Source organism: Nelumbo lutea, chromosome 3 (genome assembly GCF_056320005.1).
Source record: "Nelumbo lutea isolate HS-2025 chromosome 3, American lotus-T2T, whole genome shotgun sequence".
In the NCBI taxonomy this organism is placed as follows: domain Eukaryota; kingdom Viridiplantae; phylum Streptophyta; class Magnoliopsida; order Proteales; family Nelumbonaceae; genus Nelumbo; species Nelumbo lutea.
Window position 1 is genome coordinate 24411295 of NC_142686.1, and position 15307 is coordinate 24426601.

At 34.5% G+C, this 15307-nt stretch overlaps 1 protein-coding gene across 3 annotated transcripts; it reads right to left on the minus strand.

Moving 5' to 3' along the window:
* Positions 1-1394: 1394 nt before the first annotated feature.
* LOC148863677 (chloroplastic group IIB intron splicing facilitator CRS2-B, chloroplastic-like) lies at positions 1395-13264 on the minus strand. 3 transcript variants are annotated; one of them, XM_088975251.1, is made up of 9 exons: positions 12841-13264; positions 10386-10590; positions 10152-10236; positions 9445-9512; positions 6810-6860; positions 6623-6696; positions 2817-2875; positions 2640-2716; positions 1395-1666 (listed from the first exon to the last, which is right to left on the minus strand). In XM_088975251.1, exons 2-9 carry the CDS (start codon positions 10584-10586, stop codon positions 1550-1552), a joined length of 732 nt encoding a protein of 243 aa, XP_088831377.1. In that variant the 5' UTR covers positions 10587-10590; positions 12841-13264; the 3' UTR covers positions 1395-1549. The 3 variants fall into 3 exon arrangements, with proteins under 3 accessions (XP_088831377.1, XP_088831375.1, XP_088831376.1); XM_088975249.1 differs by having other exon boundaries at positions 12823-13218; XM_088975250.1 differs by having other exon boundaries at positions 12879-13210.
* Between the last annotated feature and the right edge of the window lie 2043 nt (positions 13265-15307).

The following is a 15307-nucleotide window of genomic DNA, read 5'->3' on the forward strand; positions in this document are numbered from 1 at the left end:
AAACACAGCATTTGATATGACCATTAATTTTTTACAATCCCATTTTTACCCCCTCATGCGATAACTCCTTGCTCTCTCTCTCTCTCTCTCTCTCTCTCTCTCTCTCTCTCTCTCTCTCTCTCTCTCTCTCTCTCTCTCGTAAAATGAAGATTTCAAAAAAGAAAAGGATAAAATATATCGGAAAAGTAAGGACAGATCCAATGCAGATTTCTGATTTCCACTGCAAAGCTATAAACATTCAAAATGTCAACAATCCACACTCTATCCACCAATGCCCACCTGTGAATTGGTATCAATTCCGAACTGGCACCTACCCCAACAGTACTTTGGGCCTACAAATTCTGACCCTGGGCTGAACCGTCATTCTCCCAAAATATATTGACTGTCTCTGGTATCTGGTGGACTGGTTTGAGAAAACAGAAGATTCTAGTATTCTACCTTCACAAAGGTTGTAAAATCTGCAGAGCTATAACAACTTTGCTAGTTTTGAAAGAGTTCACATCTGCGCCTCACATGCACATCTCAGCATGTATTGGAAAGATCTCCCGTATTTGTCATTGGGAGATGTTCCCAATACATGGCTGGGATGTGCTGTGGGGTGCTGATGCGAATTCATTTTGTAAACTCTGCTTGCTTCCAATTTATTTTCTCTATTCCGTTCCCTTCAATAACAGTAAAACCTATAATGCCAACATACGATGACCTCAACAGCAACCAGTCCCCTCTGTATCTCATGAAGTCCATCCTAGTTTTCATTTTTGTTTCTGACTTCACCATCCAGATGTCTGCCTTTCCTGTTACTAGGGGTGTCAATTGGATTGGATTTGGTCCAATCCGATCCAGTCCAATGTGAGTCCATTATAAATGGACCAAGTCCAATCCAATCCAATGAATGTTTTGAACCAATTTGGATTGGTCCAATTCAATGTCTCTACTGTCCAATCTGTTCAAATTCACTTTGATTTAGATTGGTTTCAATCCAAATCTGATCCATTGATACATATATTCTTATCTTATATCAATGGACCAGATATTGGCTTTAGTCCAACCCAATCCAATATAAATTTATTACAGATGAATCAGGTCCAATCCAACCTAATAAACATTTTAGACCGGATTGATCCAATCCAACATGTCTTATTGGTTCATCCAATCCATCCAATTGATTTTGGACTGGATGGGGTCCAATCCAAAACCGGTCCATTGACACCCTTAACTGTCACAAATACTTTCCCCATGGGTGAGGGCTGCAAGGCCTTGATAGGTTTCTTTTGCTCACTGAAGAAGAAGGCCTATCAAGGCTCCCCATTCATCTTGTTAGCCAATGGCAGACCAATTCTTTGCATCGAAGAAGAAAGAAAGAAAGAAATAATTAATATAACACATTTCGAAAATTTAATGAATAGTCCACGATACTTTTGTTTTTTATATTTTATCTGTTAGATAAAATAAGTTATTTTAAAAAGTCAATTTCATCTACACAACAGATTCTGATTATAGAAACTGCCGCACTATTTTACATCCCCCTTCGTTTCATATGGTTTTCAATTCAAACTTTATGGTACTTGTACTTCTGGCTCAGATTGAATCTAGTGATGCTATTATTGAAACCATTGAGCACCAGGGTCCTTACAGCCTCTAAACCTTGCTCAAGCGCAGCGTCCACCTAAACATGACCAAACCCAAATTACGTGTATATGTCAGCAACGGATCAACAGTTACAGAACAATCATAACAAGTTAGAGAACCGCAATGGATATCTAAAGGTGATTCAAACATCACACACTCAGATGTATATGATCTATTTATGTCCCATGCACACCGTTGAGCCTAGCAAGTTTAATGTCCAGAACCAGTTTGCACACAGGTGTAATAAAAACAACTTCATGGATACCTCAATTTGGTATATTTATGTTGACACTACATAACATTGACACTGTAACCAGATATAAGGCATCACAGAGATATTTTTGGGTTCGAAGTTATTATTTTCACAAATTATTCTCTTGCCTTCTAATGTTAAATTATACTGTTGACGAAGTATACAATAGTACATCTTTAGCAACTTTCACTGTAAAATCTTCTGTGTGTATTTGAATTTTTGTTGCATCTTACATTACAGGATATCAGTGTTAAAGAAGACAACAAACTTTGAAAAAGACTCCTAAACTAAAAACATGATTTTAGCATATCAAATTGAGTATCTGTATCCATGTCAGTGCCCTGAAGTTGCACCCAGGATTTCACAAACCATATGAGCCCAAGCTTCCCCCCCTCCCTTGATACGTTATGATTCTAAGCTTAATATAGGAACAACCATTACCATAATCACATCAAACACAAGATAAGATCCAAACAGGGATTTCTTGCGTAATATGATTGATGTGCCTTAACCCATTTACAGTGTTGAAAGAGTACAAGTTCAATCTCGAGATGGCACAACAGAGGCCATCCAGCTAATCTGATACTCAAATGTTGTCCTCAAGAAGTGGCACAGAACAAAAATCCCATCTTATGTTAATTTGGATGGTATTCTTTGAAGAGGGTTCACTGAGACTTCCCATTTAGATTTTCCTTCTCAAAAACAAGCATGATCAATCCAAAGGTATAAAATCAGTCAAACATTGACGCAAGTTTACCTGTTTTCTCTCTTCTGGACTGAACTTTTGTAGCAGATATGCTCTCATGTCCATTGTTCCAGGAGGATTGCCAATACCTACAAGCATTATAGAAATGTTTCATACTGGGGGCCTGGGCGATTCAGTGAGTCAAGAACATAAACAATTAACAATGGTAATTGTACTTGAATAACCAACCTATGCATAACCGAGGAAATTCTCGGCATCCATCCAGGTGATCCATCACGCTCTTCACTCTGAAACAAGTGTAACTAATGGTCATAACAACAACAAGAAAAAGTTTCATTGCAAGTATCTAACATATGGGAACCACATCAGTATCTGAAAGTTGTGCAAGAACCTTGTTTGGTAACATTACTAAATACAAATATGAAATACCATTGAGTATTTGTGTACAAAAAAAAAAAAACTGTCCCAAGGTCTGAGGATACCCAAAATGGGTTTGGCAGTTGCTATTGCAGACTGCCCCTACATTTTAAAAAGCAATTTGTTACCACTAATGATGATCAAATAAATTTTATTAATAAAAAACAACCCCTGCTATTAGGAAAATAGTAGCAGGGAAAATAACCACAACAGTACAATAAGCAAAAAAAGAAAATACAGCAAAGTGCTGCCTGGCCCACTAGATCATATAAGCAAGATCAGATTTAAACCTGTATCCCTGGGCCTAGAGATCCCCATACAAGACCTTTTCTATGGTAGTAATTGTTTAACTAATGATGAGAAAAGGGGTTATTCATTGTTCTGTATTGTGGTAATGTTTTTTTTTTTTGGATAAATGAACAGTGATTTTATTAATAATAAGAAAGGAAGTGTACATTCACCCTAAGAGGAGGCACAAGGTGTTACCTACTTACCTCCCCTTAGAGGTGAGAGCATAAACAAACTCTTAACAGAATACACTCATAGAGTAGCAGAAAATAATTCAACCCTTGAGACCCCTTCTTTTGCCAAAGAATCAGCCATGGCATTTGCTAATCTGCTGACCCACTGATAGGTGACTGACATATTCCTTGTGAGCCAATTAACTTTCTTAAGAAGATCCCTGTAGACCCATAGAACTGTTTCTGGACTCGACAACCAACCCACTACCACCTTAAAATCTCCCTCAACTATCAGATTTTCCACTCCTAGTTGGTTTGCAACCTGTATTCCTTGCACCGCAGCCAGTATCAGCCATTGTTGAATCGCCAACTCCCACTGATCCTGAAAATAGGGATAGGATGTTTCTATCCGTATCTCTTAAAATCCCTCCTATACCCGAAGGCCCTGGGTTTCCTAGACTGCTGCCATCAAAGTTCAGCTTTACCACACCCTCTGTAGGAGGTCTCCACTCTATCTGTAGTCTATTCTTTTTGGGGGCTGTATTGCGGTAATGTTGCTTAGCAACAGGGACAATCTTGTCTCTTCTTACTAAAACATTAAGGATGTAGAAGCAGCAGAATAAAAAGAGCACGGGAATAAGAACTTACACACAAGAACAGATTAGATATTCTTCCATATTTTTAGAATTATTTGAAAAATAGAAAAACAGAATCTTTATGAATTTAAATCTGGTCTTACTGACATTGTCAATTGTCATAGACATAATTGAGTTGCTTTTAGAAGGTTAGGAAAACTAGGAAATATCTACAGGGTTTTAACTTTTCCAATTTACAAATTGGTATGAGCTTGTATGCTTCTATATAATAGTTCACATGCCATGAGAAAAGGAAATCCTAGGCTTTTTGAGAGGATAATGAGGAAGCTGAGACTAGATATTGAAAAGTGGAAGGACATTATTCCTATAATTAATATAATTAATATTCTTATCACAACAACCATTACAATCATTGACATCATAATTATGCAGCAAATCCGGATGACAAAGTGATGCATAGGTGAGAAAAGGTCAATTCTTTACTAAATTAAAAATGATTATCAAGAAAAACGAGTCATTATCTCCAGAAATAAATATGTATAGACAGATAGGTAAATGTTTATTGCATAATACATACATGCAGTAATGCCTACACACAGTACATACATTAGATCATATTTACGTAAAAGGAAGAGTCCTCGTGCTTTGAGATTCTTCAAGGTGTCCTCATGCTTCCCAAAAGGTCTGTTGGAGTTACTTTGGAGCTGGAACCTAGCTGGCTTATCTAAAAAAGGAAGAGTCATCTGGGGAGTAGTTCCACCAGCAGTGCTATGGACAATTTGGAAAATGAGGAACAGGAGGCTTTTCGAGAACAAGTACAATTCAGATGATTCAGTACTAAAAGTTTTTTGGGGAAGAATTTACTCTTGGGTGGTTTCTCACAAATTATTCAAGAACATTCCATACAATACTTTTTTTGACAACTGCAATATTTTTGTATCTAGCTGAACAGAAGCCCTTGGTATGTATAAAGTTTTCTTTGTTTTCCTGCTCAGTGTCTTACTGGGCAGGTCTCCTGTAATTACTTTTCTTTAATGAAATACTTTACCTTTTCTCAAAAAAAAAATCCATATTAGAGAAAGCTCCAATGTAAGAGGACCATTATAAAGATTTTTCTTTTCTAAATCCCTAAATATATATAAAAGAACAAAGGAAACTGTTTTCCTTAAGCACCTTACGAAAAGAGCTCTTGATCCCTATGAGACTTGAATATGGCTAGGATATAGCTAGATGAGGTGTCTGAGATGAAATTTGTACAAAAATATCTGATACAATACAGAACTCATGCTCAGGTATCCAAAATCCAGAACTGTTGAGATGGAGCACAGAACCTGCACTTTTAAAGGCTTACCCCAGGCCTTGCCAAGCACCAATTGCTAGTTGGGAAAAAATAGTCATGATGTTCTTAAATTTCACGGAGTTGTAGCATTGAATCCCCAAACTAGGAGACTAACATGTGATAATTGGTGCCTTCAGCTTACCCCAAATTATTAACACAATATGACATGGATATGGGTTTTAGATGTGTATTGATCCACCAGGTCTCTACCATTTTTTTTTTCAATTTCAAGTTTCAATTAATTGAGCATACATCTGTATATTCACCGTCAGAGACACCTAAAACAAATTGGTGATTGATAACACTGCAAGGATGGCCTAGATGCACATATACTCCCCATACCCCATATACAAAAGAGTCCAAGAAATATAAAAAACTCCAGTTTTTCAGAAAAAAAAATTCCAAGAACAAACCTTGTCCTTGAGCAACTTTATTTTATTCTAAAGTAGATACTGGTGGTATAAAGGTTTGCAATATACACTTGTAATGGTGTAAGTTAAAGATAATTTATTCATATGGAAACAAAAGCGGTCTAAAGTCCCTGAATAGTCAAACCTTCTAAATGGTGGAAATAAAGTTCTCAAAAGCAAAGGTATGAATCAAGGCTCTAGGAATTCTAATTGGATGAGGCATAAGCCTCTATGCATGAGACTTTTGCCTCGTCAAATATTTGGTTTTAAACCAACACGAATTAACATAAGAAAGAGTACAAGTATAAAAGCATTTAGAAAAGAATACATAGATGAACGATTTAAGATATAGAAACGACTAATTCTGATTTACTTTTGCTTTTATAATGATGTTTAGCCATTATGTTAAAAATATGACATTATGTTCACAGATATCTTCCATTACCTATTTAATAAGTTCTCAATGTAAAATAAAACCTCAAAATGGTTTTGAAAAATCAAAGTTACTGTAAACTAATAAAAATGCAAAGTGAAAAGTTAATTTGAACTCATTGTTGTGATGGAAAATCTAATTCAGTCAATGCACCATAGCAACTTTCTTAAAACAAGGTGAGAGGTTCAGCCACAAGGCATTTCATTATTATTGTTATTATTATGTTGAAAGAAGTTAGCTGATTTCAATAAAAGAAAGAGGGGGTACACAAGGCATTTTATTGAGCATTTATCTGAAGTGATCCTCTGAGGTATAAACCTCATGCCTTTTAAAACATTGTTACAGAGAATGCTACCATGCACATATCAAATCACATACCCATTATGATGACCATGACCTCCTCTTGGTTGAATCCTCATGACACCATTTGGTAAGCTCATCTCATCATAGACCTACATTAACCAAGTTCCAGAATCAGACATTACCTACAATATTTCACATGGCCATTATGTGAAAGGCATTCACTAAAATGTAACTTAGAAAATGCAGATGCTGTAAAATGTACCAATAGTATATGACGTAAAGGTACTTGATAGTATGCAGCAAGTGGTCCAACCTGCAGATAGATTAATCCTTTAGGAACTGATTTCTTAGGAAAGCAAAGGAGATAAAGATGAGTCCAGTCAGTTCTACATACTTTAGACATAACAACTGGAAAAGGTAAAATCCAACATCAATTTGTGAGTGCATAATCTACATTCCAACAAAGCACTAGATCATAGACATCTTGTGCAAGTATATAGCAATGCATTTTGGAACATAGATAAATTCTACTGAAACTATGTGGATGCCACAGTTAATAATTTTTTGTATTAATATTGTGAAAAAATTTACACAGTTCAACCCTTTCTTTAAGAAAGGCCTATCCAGTGAAGAAAACAAAGTTGCATGCTTTTCCACTCTGGCTGACAGCACTGTAATCAGTAATTTTAGGACATGAAACACATGTTGATCTAAATTCATGCAAAGTAGAAAAGATTGGTAGAAAAATATAAAAAGTAGAAATTCAAAATCTGGCATCCAGGATCCTCTAGCAGAAAACATGGCCAACAGAGACAAATAATTTCTAAGATGGGAAACATCTAGCTTATATAACTAGTATCTTTAATATTATAGTCCATAGTTTTCAAGGTGCCAAAGCGAGGCTAGGTACAGGGAGGTGCCTTGTTGCCTAGGCATCACCTAGGTGATGGATTTTTTTTTTTTAAGTAAAAAAGCATATATCCTAGGGTATCTCCCTAGGTTCCATAACCATAATTCCTTAATAATTATCCATAATTTTCATAAGAAAAGTATAAACTTCATGTTAAAGTATAGAAAGTCAACATATTCATGAGAAGAAAAATATGAAAGAAAAGAAGATTCAAAATATATAGGGGCTGAACCCCTATTGTTGTTATAAGAAAAGAAGAAGAAAATGTGTTGATTAGACAAAACTGTAAGATCTTCCTTACTTACTGGTTCAGGTTTTTAAGTCTCTGAGGGTTCAATACATCATTTAGTAATGCCTATGTTGATTAAACCTTAACAAATAAGAAAATAATAAAAACAAATTAGTATATAAACACACAAAATGAATATTTTAGTTTAATAATGTCTATTTTATAATTATAATCTAAAAAAATTAAGAATATAAAAGTATTTTATAACACAATGTACAAAACTTCTTGGCAATTAGGCAAGACAAGCCTCCAAGGGCTTGTCGCCTAGGCCTCGCCTTGACAACTATGTTATAGTCTGAAAAGTACAGATATTAATAGTAGCAAACTGGAGATACCATTAATGCAGAAACAGTTTTATGTATCATTTCATAAAATGCAGGGAGTGTCAATGCAGTGAGCCAATGGCTGGTCATTTTAGCCTCCCTAGGCTATGCTGTGGCTAGTCAATACCTAGACATTAACTAGTCAACAAAAAAAAATGTCTAATAACATATATAAGTCAATAGAGTCTTGCTTTACAGACAAAAAAGAAAGAAGTTTGGTTAGGTTGAGATAGGGAGTGACAGTCTTTGTTTTTCAAGGAAGGATTACAACTTTGACTATTTCATGTGGACTCCTTCTGCAGGTAATGCCATACCAGCAAACCACTGATTGGAAGAACTAGAAGAACTACTTCATTGTTCTTTCATCTTATGCCTTGTTTCTATTTTATATACCATCACCCAACCATGCTCCATCATAAATGCTTAGAGCAACCGGTATGCATATAATGAAATAAAACCATATATGAATCCAAGATAAAGAGAAGCAAATAAAACTTTAAAATTAATTTGTCCTTGACTATGTTGACTAGGACAACTAGCCATTAGTTGACTGCACCATTAGTATTGGCCAACTAATTAGTGATGCATTCATTTTGACCATCAACTGACTAGTTATTGGACTAGGCTTCTTGACCTGCCTTTTGGTCTGAACTGACTAGAAATAATTAATTGATCTCAACCCAAAATGGTCTTTGTTATGGGAGACCACAATGTGCACCTTTTAAAAAAAGAAAAACTGACTGTCTAACACTCAGGGCCACAGATGGACACCATAACCTGTATAGAACCTATAGATAAGGAACTATATAAATTACATGATTGATTTTGGTAAAGGAAAAAAACAGCAGAATAACAATTTAGATATGGAAATGAGTAAATTCATGGGCCCCACTATGAGAAGTGTGGTTCCCATGTATTTTATTACTGGCATGGAATATTATCATTGGTTCCACAGCCATCGCGTTCAGCTAATCCTTTCTCAGAAAAGGTAGAGAAATTAGAAATTCACATTTGGATTACTGACTCATTTTTCCTACAAAACCATAAGAAAAGACCAAAGTAGATTCCGTGCATATAAGTGCATTTACAATTTGTCAACTATGTCAAAAATCAATTCAAAATATTGTCACATGGTTAATGCAATGAAGGTTCCTGTTTTCTACTTCACATTTAAGTCTTTCAACAAATTTTTATCAACTTCTAAACAATTTAAGGAAGAAGCAAAGCATTCATGACCTTTAGAAGTGATGACATAATCACATAATATATGGGCATACTTGCTTAGAGGTGGTCTTGTTCTTTACAAGTACAAGAACATGCATGTGGACAACTGCAGAGAGGCAATGTCAAATTAGAAGTACAATTCAAAACTAACCGATTCCCCACTGAAATTCATGTAGGCCTGAGGTTTTGCCAGCAAAATTGGTACCTCCCCAATGGACCCTGCACTGATCAGATATTGAAATTGAATGGCCACCAACTCATAACTGAGCTCTAACAGTGCAAGTTATGCATGAAATTGAAATAAAACGATGAACTATATTACAAAAGTTTTAGTAGATTTTACATGGTTGTCATCACAAATGATACCCGTGTAACTGTAATTGTTTAGCATACTGATATTGGAAATATTAGTACCCGGTATTTTGGTTACTGCATTGACACTCCTAGAGTATACTTTATAGCGTTAACACTTTTAAAATACACAAAATTGCATGCTTTGATAAATAAAACTATAATATATGCATATAACCATACATTAGTAGTTTAATAAAATTTGGTAAGATATATGCATTAGAAAATGACACTTAGCTAAAACTAGATATAAAAGGATGAAAGAAGTATAACAAATGGAAAACACATTCTCTTATTCATGTCTAAGATCTTTGGAAATGGAGGGTTATATCCCCATTTCCCTTATCCATGTCAGTATTAGTTTCTGTTTATGGGCATCATAGGCCATCATAGCCAACAGTGATGCATGCTGACTTAAAAGTATAGAAGACAATGTTAAAAGAACCATGCTTAATAAAAGAGGGGATAGAAAGAAACATTAAAAAATAAATAAACCTGAAGTGTTACCTATTCCTATTAAAGCCTTTGACTGTATTGTATTCAATAAAATTCCTTCTTTCTGAGAAATGCGATCAATCATCTCGAAACCAACCTGGGTTAGAGTGTCTAGCCAAAATATCAGAAGGAAAGTTGATAGATAATTCATATATTGTCTCTTTGAGAACAGTAAAAGAAAGAGAATTAATCAATAAACTTAAAGAGAAAGAGTTCAAACAAATACTCTCAAAAATATGTACCCACATTGTGCCTAGTTCTGTGATACTTATTTCCAGGGTTTCCTAATCCAACAATCAACCACGGTGTATACTCTATTTTAACCCCACCCATATCTAGTAATGAGGCAGATATATGAAGCCTGGCAGGAACTACACATTTTCTGGGAAAAGTAGGACTACTCCAGTAGTGTATAGAAGTGTTGGTGGCAGAAATTGCATGCAACATTGACCTGTGACAGAGATACGGGGTCAGTCTGTCAGTACAGGAGGTGTCCATACATGGAGAACACCACATTAGCATTTTCAACAGAAATATGGGACTAAAGAAGACAGTAAGAATCAAAACATAGAAAAGAAATGTATAGATCAATTGGTGTACACTATCCAATATCCATAAGGACCAATAATGGGGATGGCTGACAGAGATTACCTGTTAATGACTTAAAATGAGCTCTATGAAGTCATTAACAAAAGGAATATTTCTTAGAAGGGAGTTATAGAAAATTAGCAACAGAGCTTTTCAGGCATTAAATGATACTAGGAGGGAAATAAAGACCACCCACCTCCTTTTAGTCTGGAGTTAATTTCCTTACTCCAAAAAGCGAATCAAATTAAACCTAGGCCCATATGGTTAGACAACAGTCAACAGATTTTGAGCCTTGGGATTTCAAAATTCCAAAAGCTCAAAATTACACTTTTTTTTTCATTTTAACACCATCCACTTTGAAAGCCAAAGAAAATGAAATCAGAAGTTCAAAATAGCCCTTATTGGAAAAGCTTCAATAAAAGATTCATCAACTTTTGGCTTGAGATCTCATAAAAAAACATGGAAATCTTCCAGGCTCATTTACAGTATGTACATTTGTCACGTAGAAACCAATGTTTAGAGCACCATTGATCATTGTTTAAAGAATGAAAACAAGTGATCACTGAACACCACAGAACTCTGCTGTCCAACTAGGTTACTAGTGGAGTGACAAAAGTATGATCTTCCTCATCCTTGTTCTAGGGTTTTGTTTAAATGGTACCTCGCAAACACAACCTAAATGCTATGCCATTTTGCCACCTGGGCTTCCATTCTGTTAGTTGGCAGTGTCTTTATTGGTTTATTTTGATGGGTTTTCAGATTTTGCAATCAATTATTTAAAAAATAATAATATACCATACAATCTGAAAATTATGATATTGAAGCCACGAGAATTGGAGAAGAAACAACTGAAGCAAGACAAATTGTTATCACATACTATACAATCTGAAAATTAAGTAATTGTTGTTGCCTTTTCTTCCTTATTTATTAAATGCCTACAGAGCATGTGGTGGATCTTGTGGTTGGTTCAAATAGCAACACAGCTTCGTAGCTTGGATTTTAAATATCAATTTTGACACAATAGCATAACCATGAAAGCTTGGTAAGCCAGACAGACATGTATCCAAAACAAAATCCTGCATGACTACTGGAAATTATCTCTAATTATATAGTTACTTAGAAAAGATCACCAGGTTCGTCCAGAAATCTTCTACTTCTAGCGAAAATAACAATTTCCTCTTGTCCCTTCTAAAGTACACAATGATTTAAAACATTTTTGCTCAATCAGAATTAGCGTCCAAATTGATTCTCTTTCATCCACAATCCCCACCAACCATATACTGTACTAAAAGTAGTGTAGTTGCTGAAATCACAGCAGCAATGGCCCATGAACTGCATACTTTTTTCTTTATTGTAGTTAAAGAATTGGCAATAATCCAAATAACAGCAAAACAAACCATCACAGCATAAATGACCCATGAACTCACAAAAATAAAGTTAACCAAAAAAAAAAAAAAACTCTATAAAAAAAGAACCCTAAATGAATAGATAAGAAATGGATCCACAAACAAATTTAGAAGATGCATACGAGACCCATAACCGATAACTATTATGGTCTATCTTTTCATTTCTTCTGAATATATGTCCTTCCTCAAACCCAATGACACCACAGAGAGAGAGAGAGAGAGAGAGAGAGAGAGACGCGAAACAAAAGTCTTAGATCAAACTTTTCTGTGAAGTGCGTGCCTAGATTGAGAAAGGGAGGAAGTTCTGTTTCGAAGTAAACCTATCTTGCCTTGCCTCCGAAACCAAATCTCTGATACTTCTACACGTTATTCAGAGAGTACAGTAATCCTAAATTGTGTTTTGTTTTCAGTCAAATTCCCGCAGAAAATATCTGGTTCCAATACTTCCCGCCACTCGCCAGCGAGAAGACTAGAAGAGCAGAGCAGATTTTATTTCTAGTGGAAGATAGGGAAGAATCAATGTGCATGTGGAATGAACAATTTTATCCACAAGGACCACAACAGTATTTTCATTTTTTGGTAGAAAAGATAATTTAATTGAACGAAGAATAAAACAAACATCCAGAAAACACAGAGAAAAAAAAACAACTAAAAGAAAAGGAAAAAGAAAACAAAGCAGATAAATTAACCAGAGAGTCTAGCTTGACCAAAAGACTGTAAGCCTCTAGAACTGCAGAAAGCCAACCAGGAGGCGCGCCAAAATAAGAACAGTCAACGGAAAAACCCTTCTTAACAACGCAATGGGTTGCAGAGTTTCTTTTCTGCCCACAAAGCTGAATGAGAACTGATGATCACCCAGAACAAAATAGCACTCAAGATCACAACCCAACGAGGCAGAGAACCAGCATTTGGGCTCTTCACCAAAGAACAGCAATCGATTTCGAAGATTACTCTGTTCCAACCTTCCTTCAAGACAAAGAGAAGGCTTTCTCTGATTGCCAATGATTCAGCTTGTTGAGCAGATAAGGCAGTATTTTCATTATGCCATTGAATTTTTAATTTTTGGCGTATAGTCTTGTATTGTTAATTTACTTGGATATTCTTCATTTATATTTTGTTAGTCAAAGACCCATTTCACACCGAATAAGCAGGATTACGCCGTATAGATCAAACCTGGTCTAACCAACCACGCAGGACTGGACTTGTGATGATGGGCCAGACGTCTGGGCTAAAGCCCCCATGAATCACAATTCATTTAGTTTGAATATGATAATAGAAAAACTTATAACTGATCAACCATTATCGCTCTTAGAGGCGTAAAACAAGTCGTGTCGTGCCGTGCCACACTTTCTAGAGATAATTTCGGGTCGGTTGGCACAGTCCATGGCCTAAGCCCGTGCCATGCTGTGCTACGGGCATGGGCTGGGCAGACCGTAAGTCATGCCATGGGCGTGGGTCATAGGCCATACCTTCGGTGTGGGTCAAATCGAGTCAGATTGATTTTTTTTATTATTTTTTTATTTTTTATTTTTTATTTCTTTATTTAGCAAAACTAAAATATTTAACTTTCCTTTGAGAATTATTTGAAAAACTAAAAATCTAACAAAGAAATGAAAAAAATATATATACTTAACCAAATAAGAAGTCAAAGAGGTAAATTTTCAAAGTGAATAACAAATTGAAAGAAAAATAAGAATTTTATTTCATTTAAATTTGAATGATACAAAGCATACAATGGTTGGATGAATGAAATATGAAAATTGAAAAATGAAATAAATTAATAAAATATAAAAATACAATATAGTTACAAATTGAAGATAAAGAATTGCGTTATTAAAAAATATCAAATAAATTAAATAAAATTAAAACAAAATTTATAATAATTTGGAAAAATGCTATACAACTATTGGGTATACAAAAAATATTGACTCCATCATTTTCTCCTATTGTTATTAACTTTGATCATCTGCTTCAAGTGAATCATAAGATGTAGTGTCATGCCCTCCTTTGTTTTATAATCTATCTTCAACATCCAACCAATCTTTAAAGCATATGCACATCTCTAGACTTTCATCATTCATACAACTTCTTTTGTCATCTAACACCCTAGTACCTGCACTAAAACAAGACTCCGATGGAATTGTCAACCTCAGAGGGGTTAGTAGATTACGTGCAATGGTGGCGAGAACTAAATAATTTTTTGCATGTTCACTCCACCAGGATAAAATATCAAAATTATGTGTTCCCTTCGAGGTGAAGGAAGAATCACCTAAAATAAAAAAAAAATCTTGTAAATAAAAATTGAGTTCAGTAAATGAACTTATTGTCGAGATAATGGATTTCTATCTCTTATTAAATAAAAAAGTCTTTCTCATCTACTATTAAACTCAAATTCAGAAGTAGAAGATGCAGTTGTACAAGTTGTAGAATTTTTATTATTCCATTTTTATTCAAATTCATATAAACTATACATTTCAAATAATAAACTATTAATTTTTTTATTTCCAATTTCAATATTCATATTTTCACAAATATGTTTCAAGTAAAATATCGAAACCATCTTTTCTAATCCTAGGATCTAATATTGTAGCTAAGCAATAAAGAGGAGAAACGTTCTCCCAATATTTTTTAAATTTATTTTCCATTATTTCAATAATACTTTTAAATTGTGGATTCTTTCTATATTTTGCAAAACAATCACTAATCATCATTACTTGATAAGCTAAACTACAGCTAATTGGATAATAAATACATGATAATTCATTAGTTGCACCATAAAAATATTTTAAAAAATCTCTTATACAAATTGACATTTCTAGTCTTCTTCAAATATAATATCAATAGGCATTTTCGCATTATAAAAATCACTAATGTTTGTGAGAAGTGTACAACTTTCTAACATAGCATAGGTAGAATTCCATATCTATGTGCATCTAATATAAAATGTTTATATTTTAAACCATAATTTTATAATACAATTTCTAATTTCAGAAATATGAGTATAAATAATATTTAAAGCATCATGAGTGCATAAATTTAAGATGTTGCACAATCGTTTGATATGAAATAACTTATTATTTACACATGATTTTAATGGAGATTTTAAAATATTTATTGTTGAAACATTATTACTCTCATTGTCAAAACTAATAGAAAATAGTTTATTGTCAAATC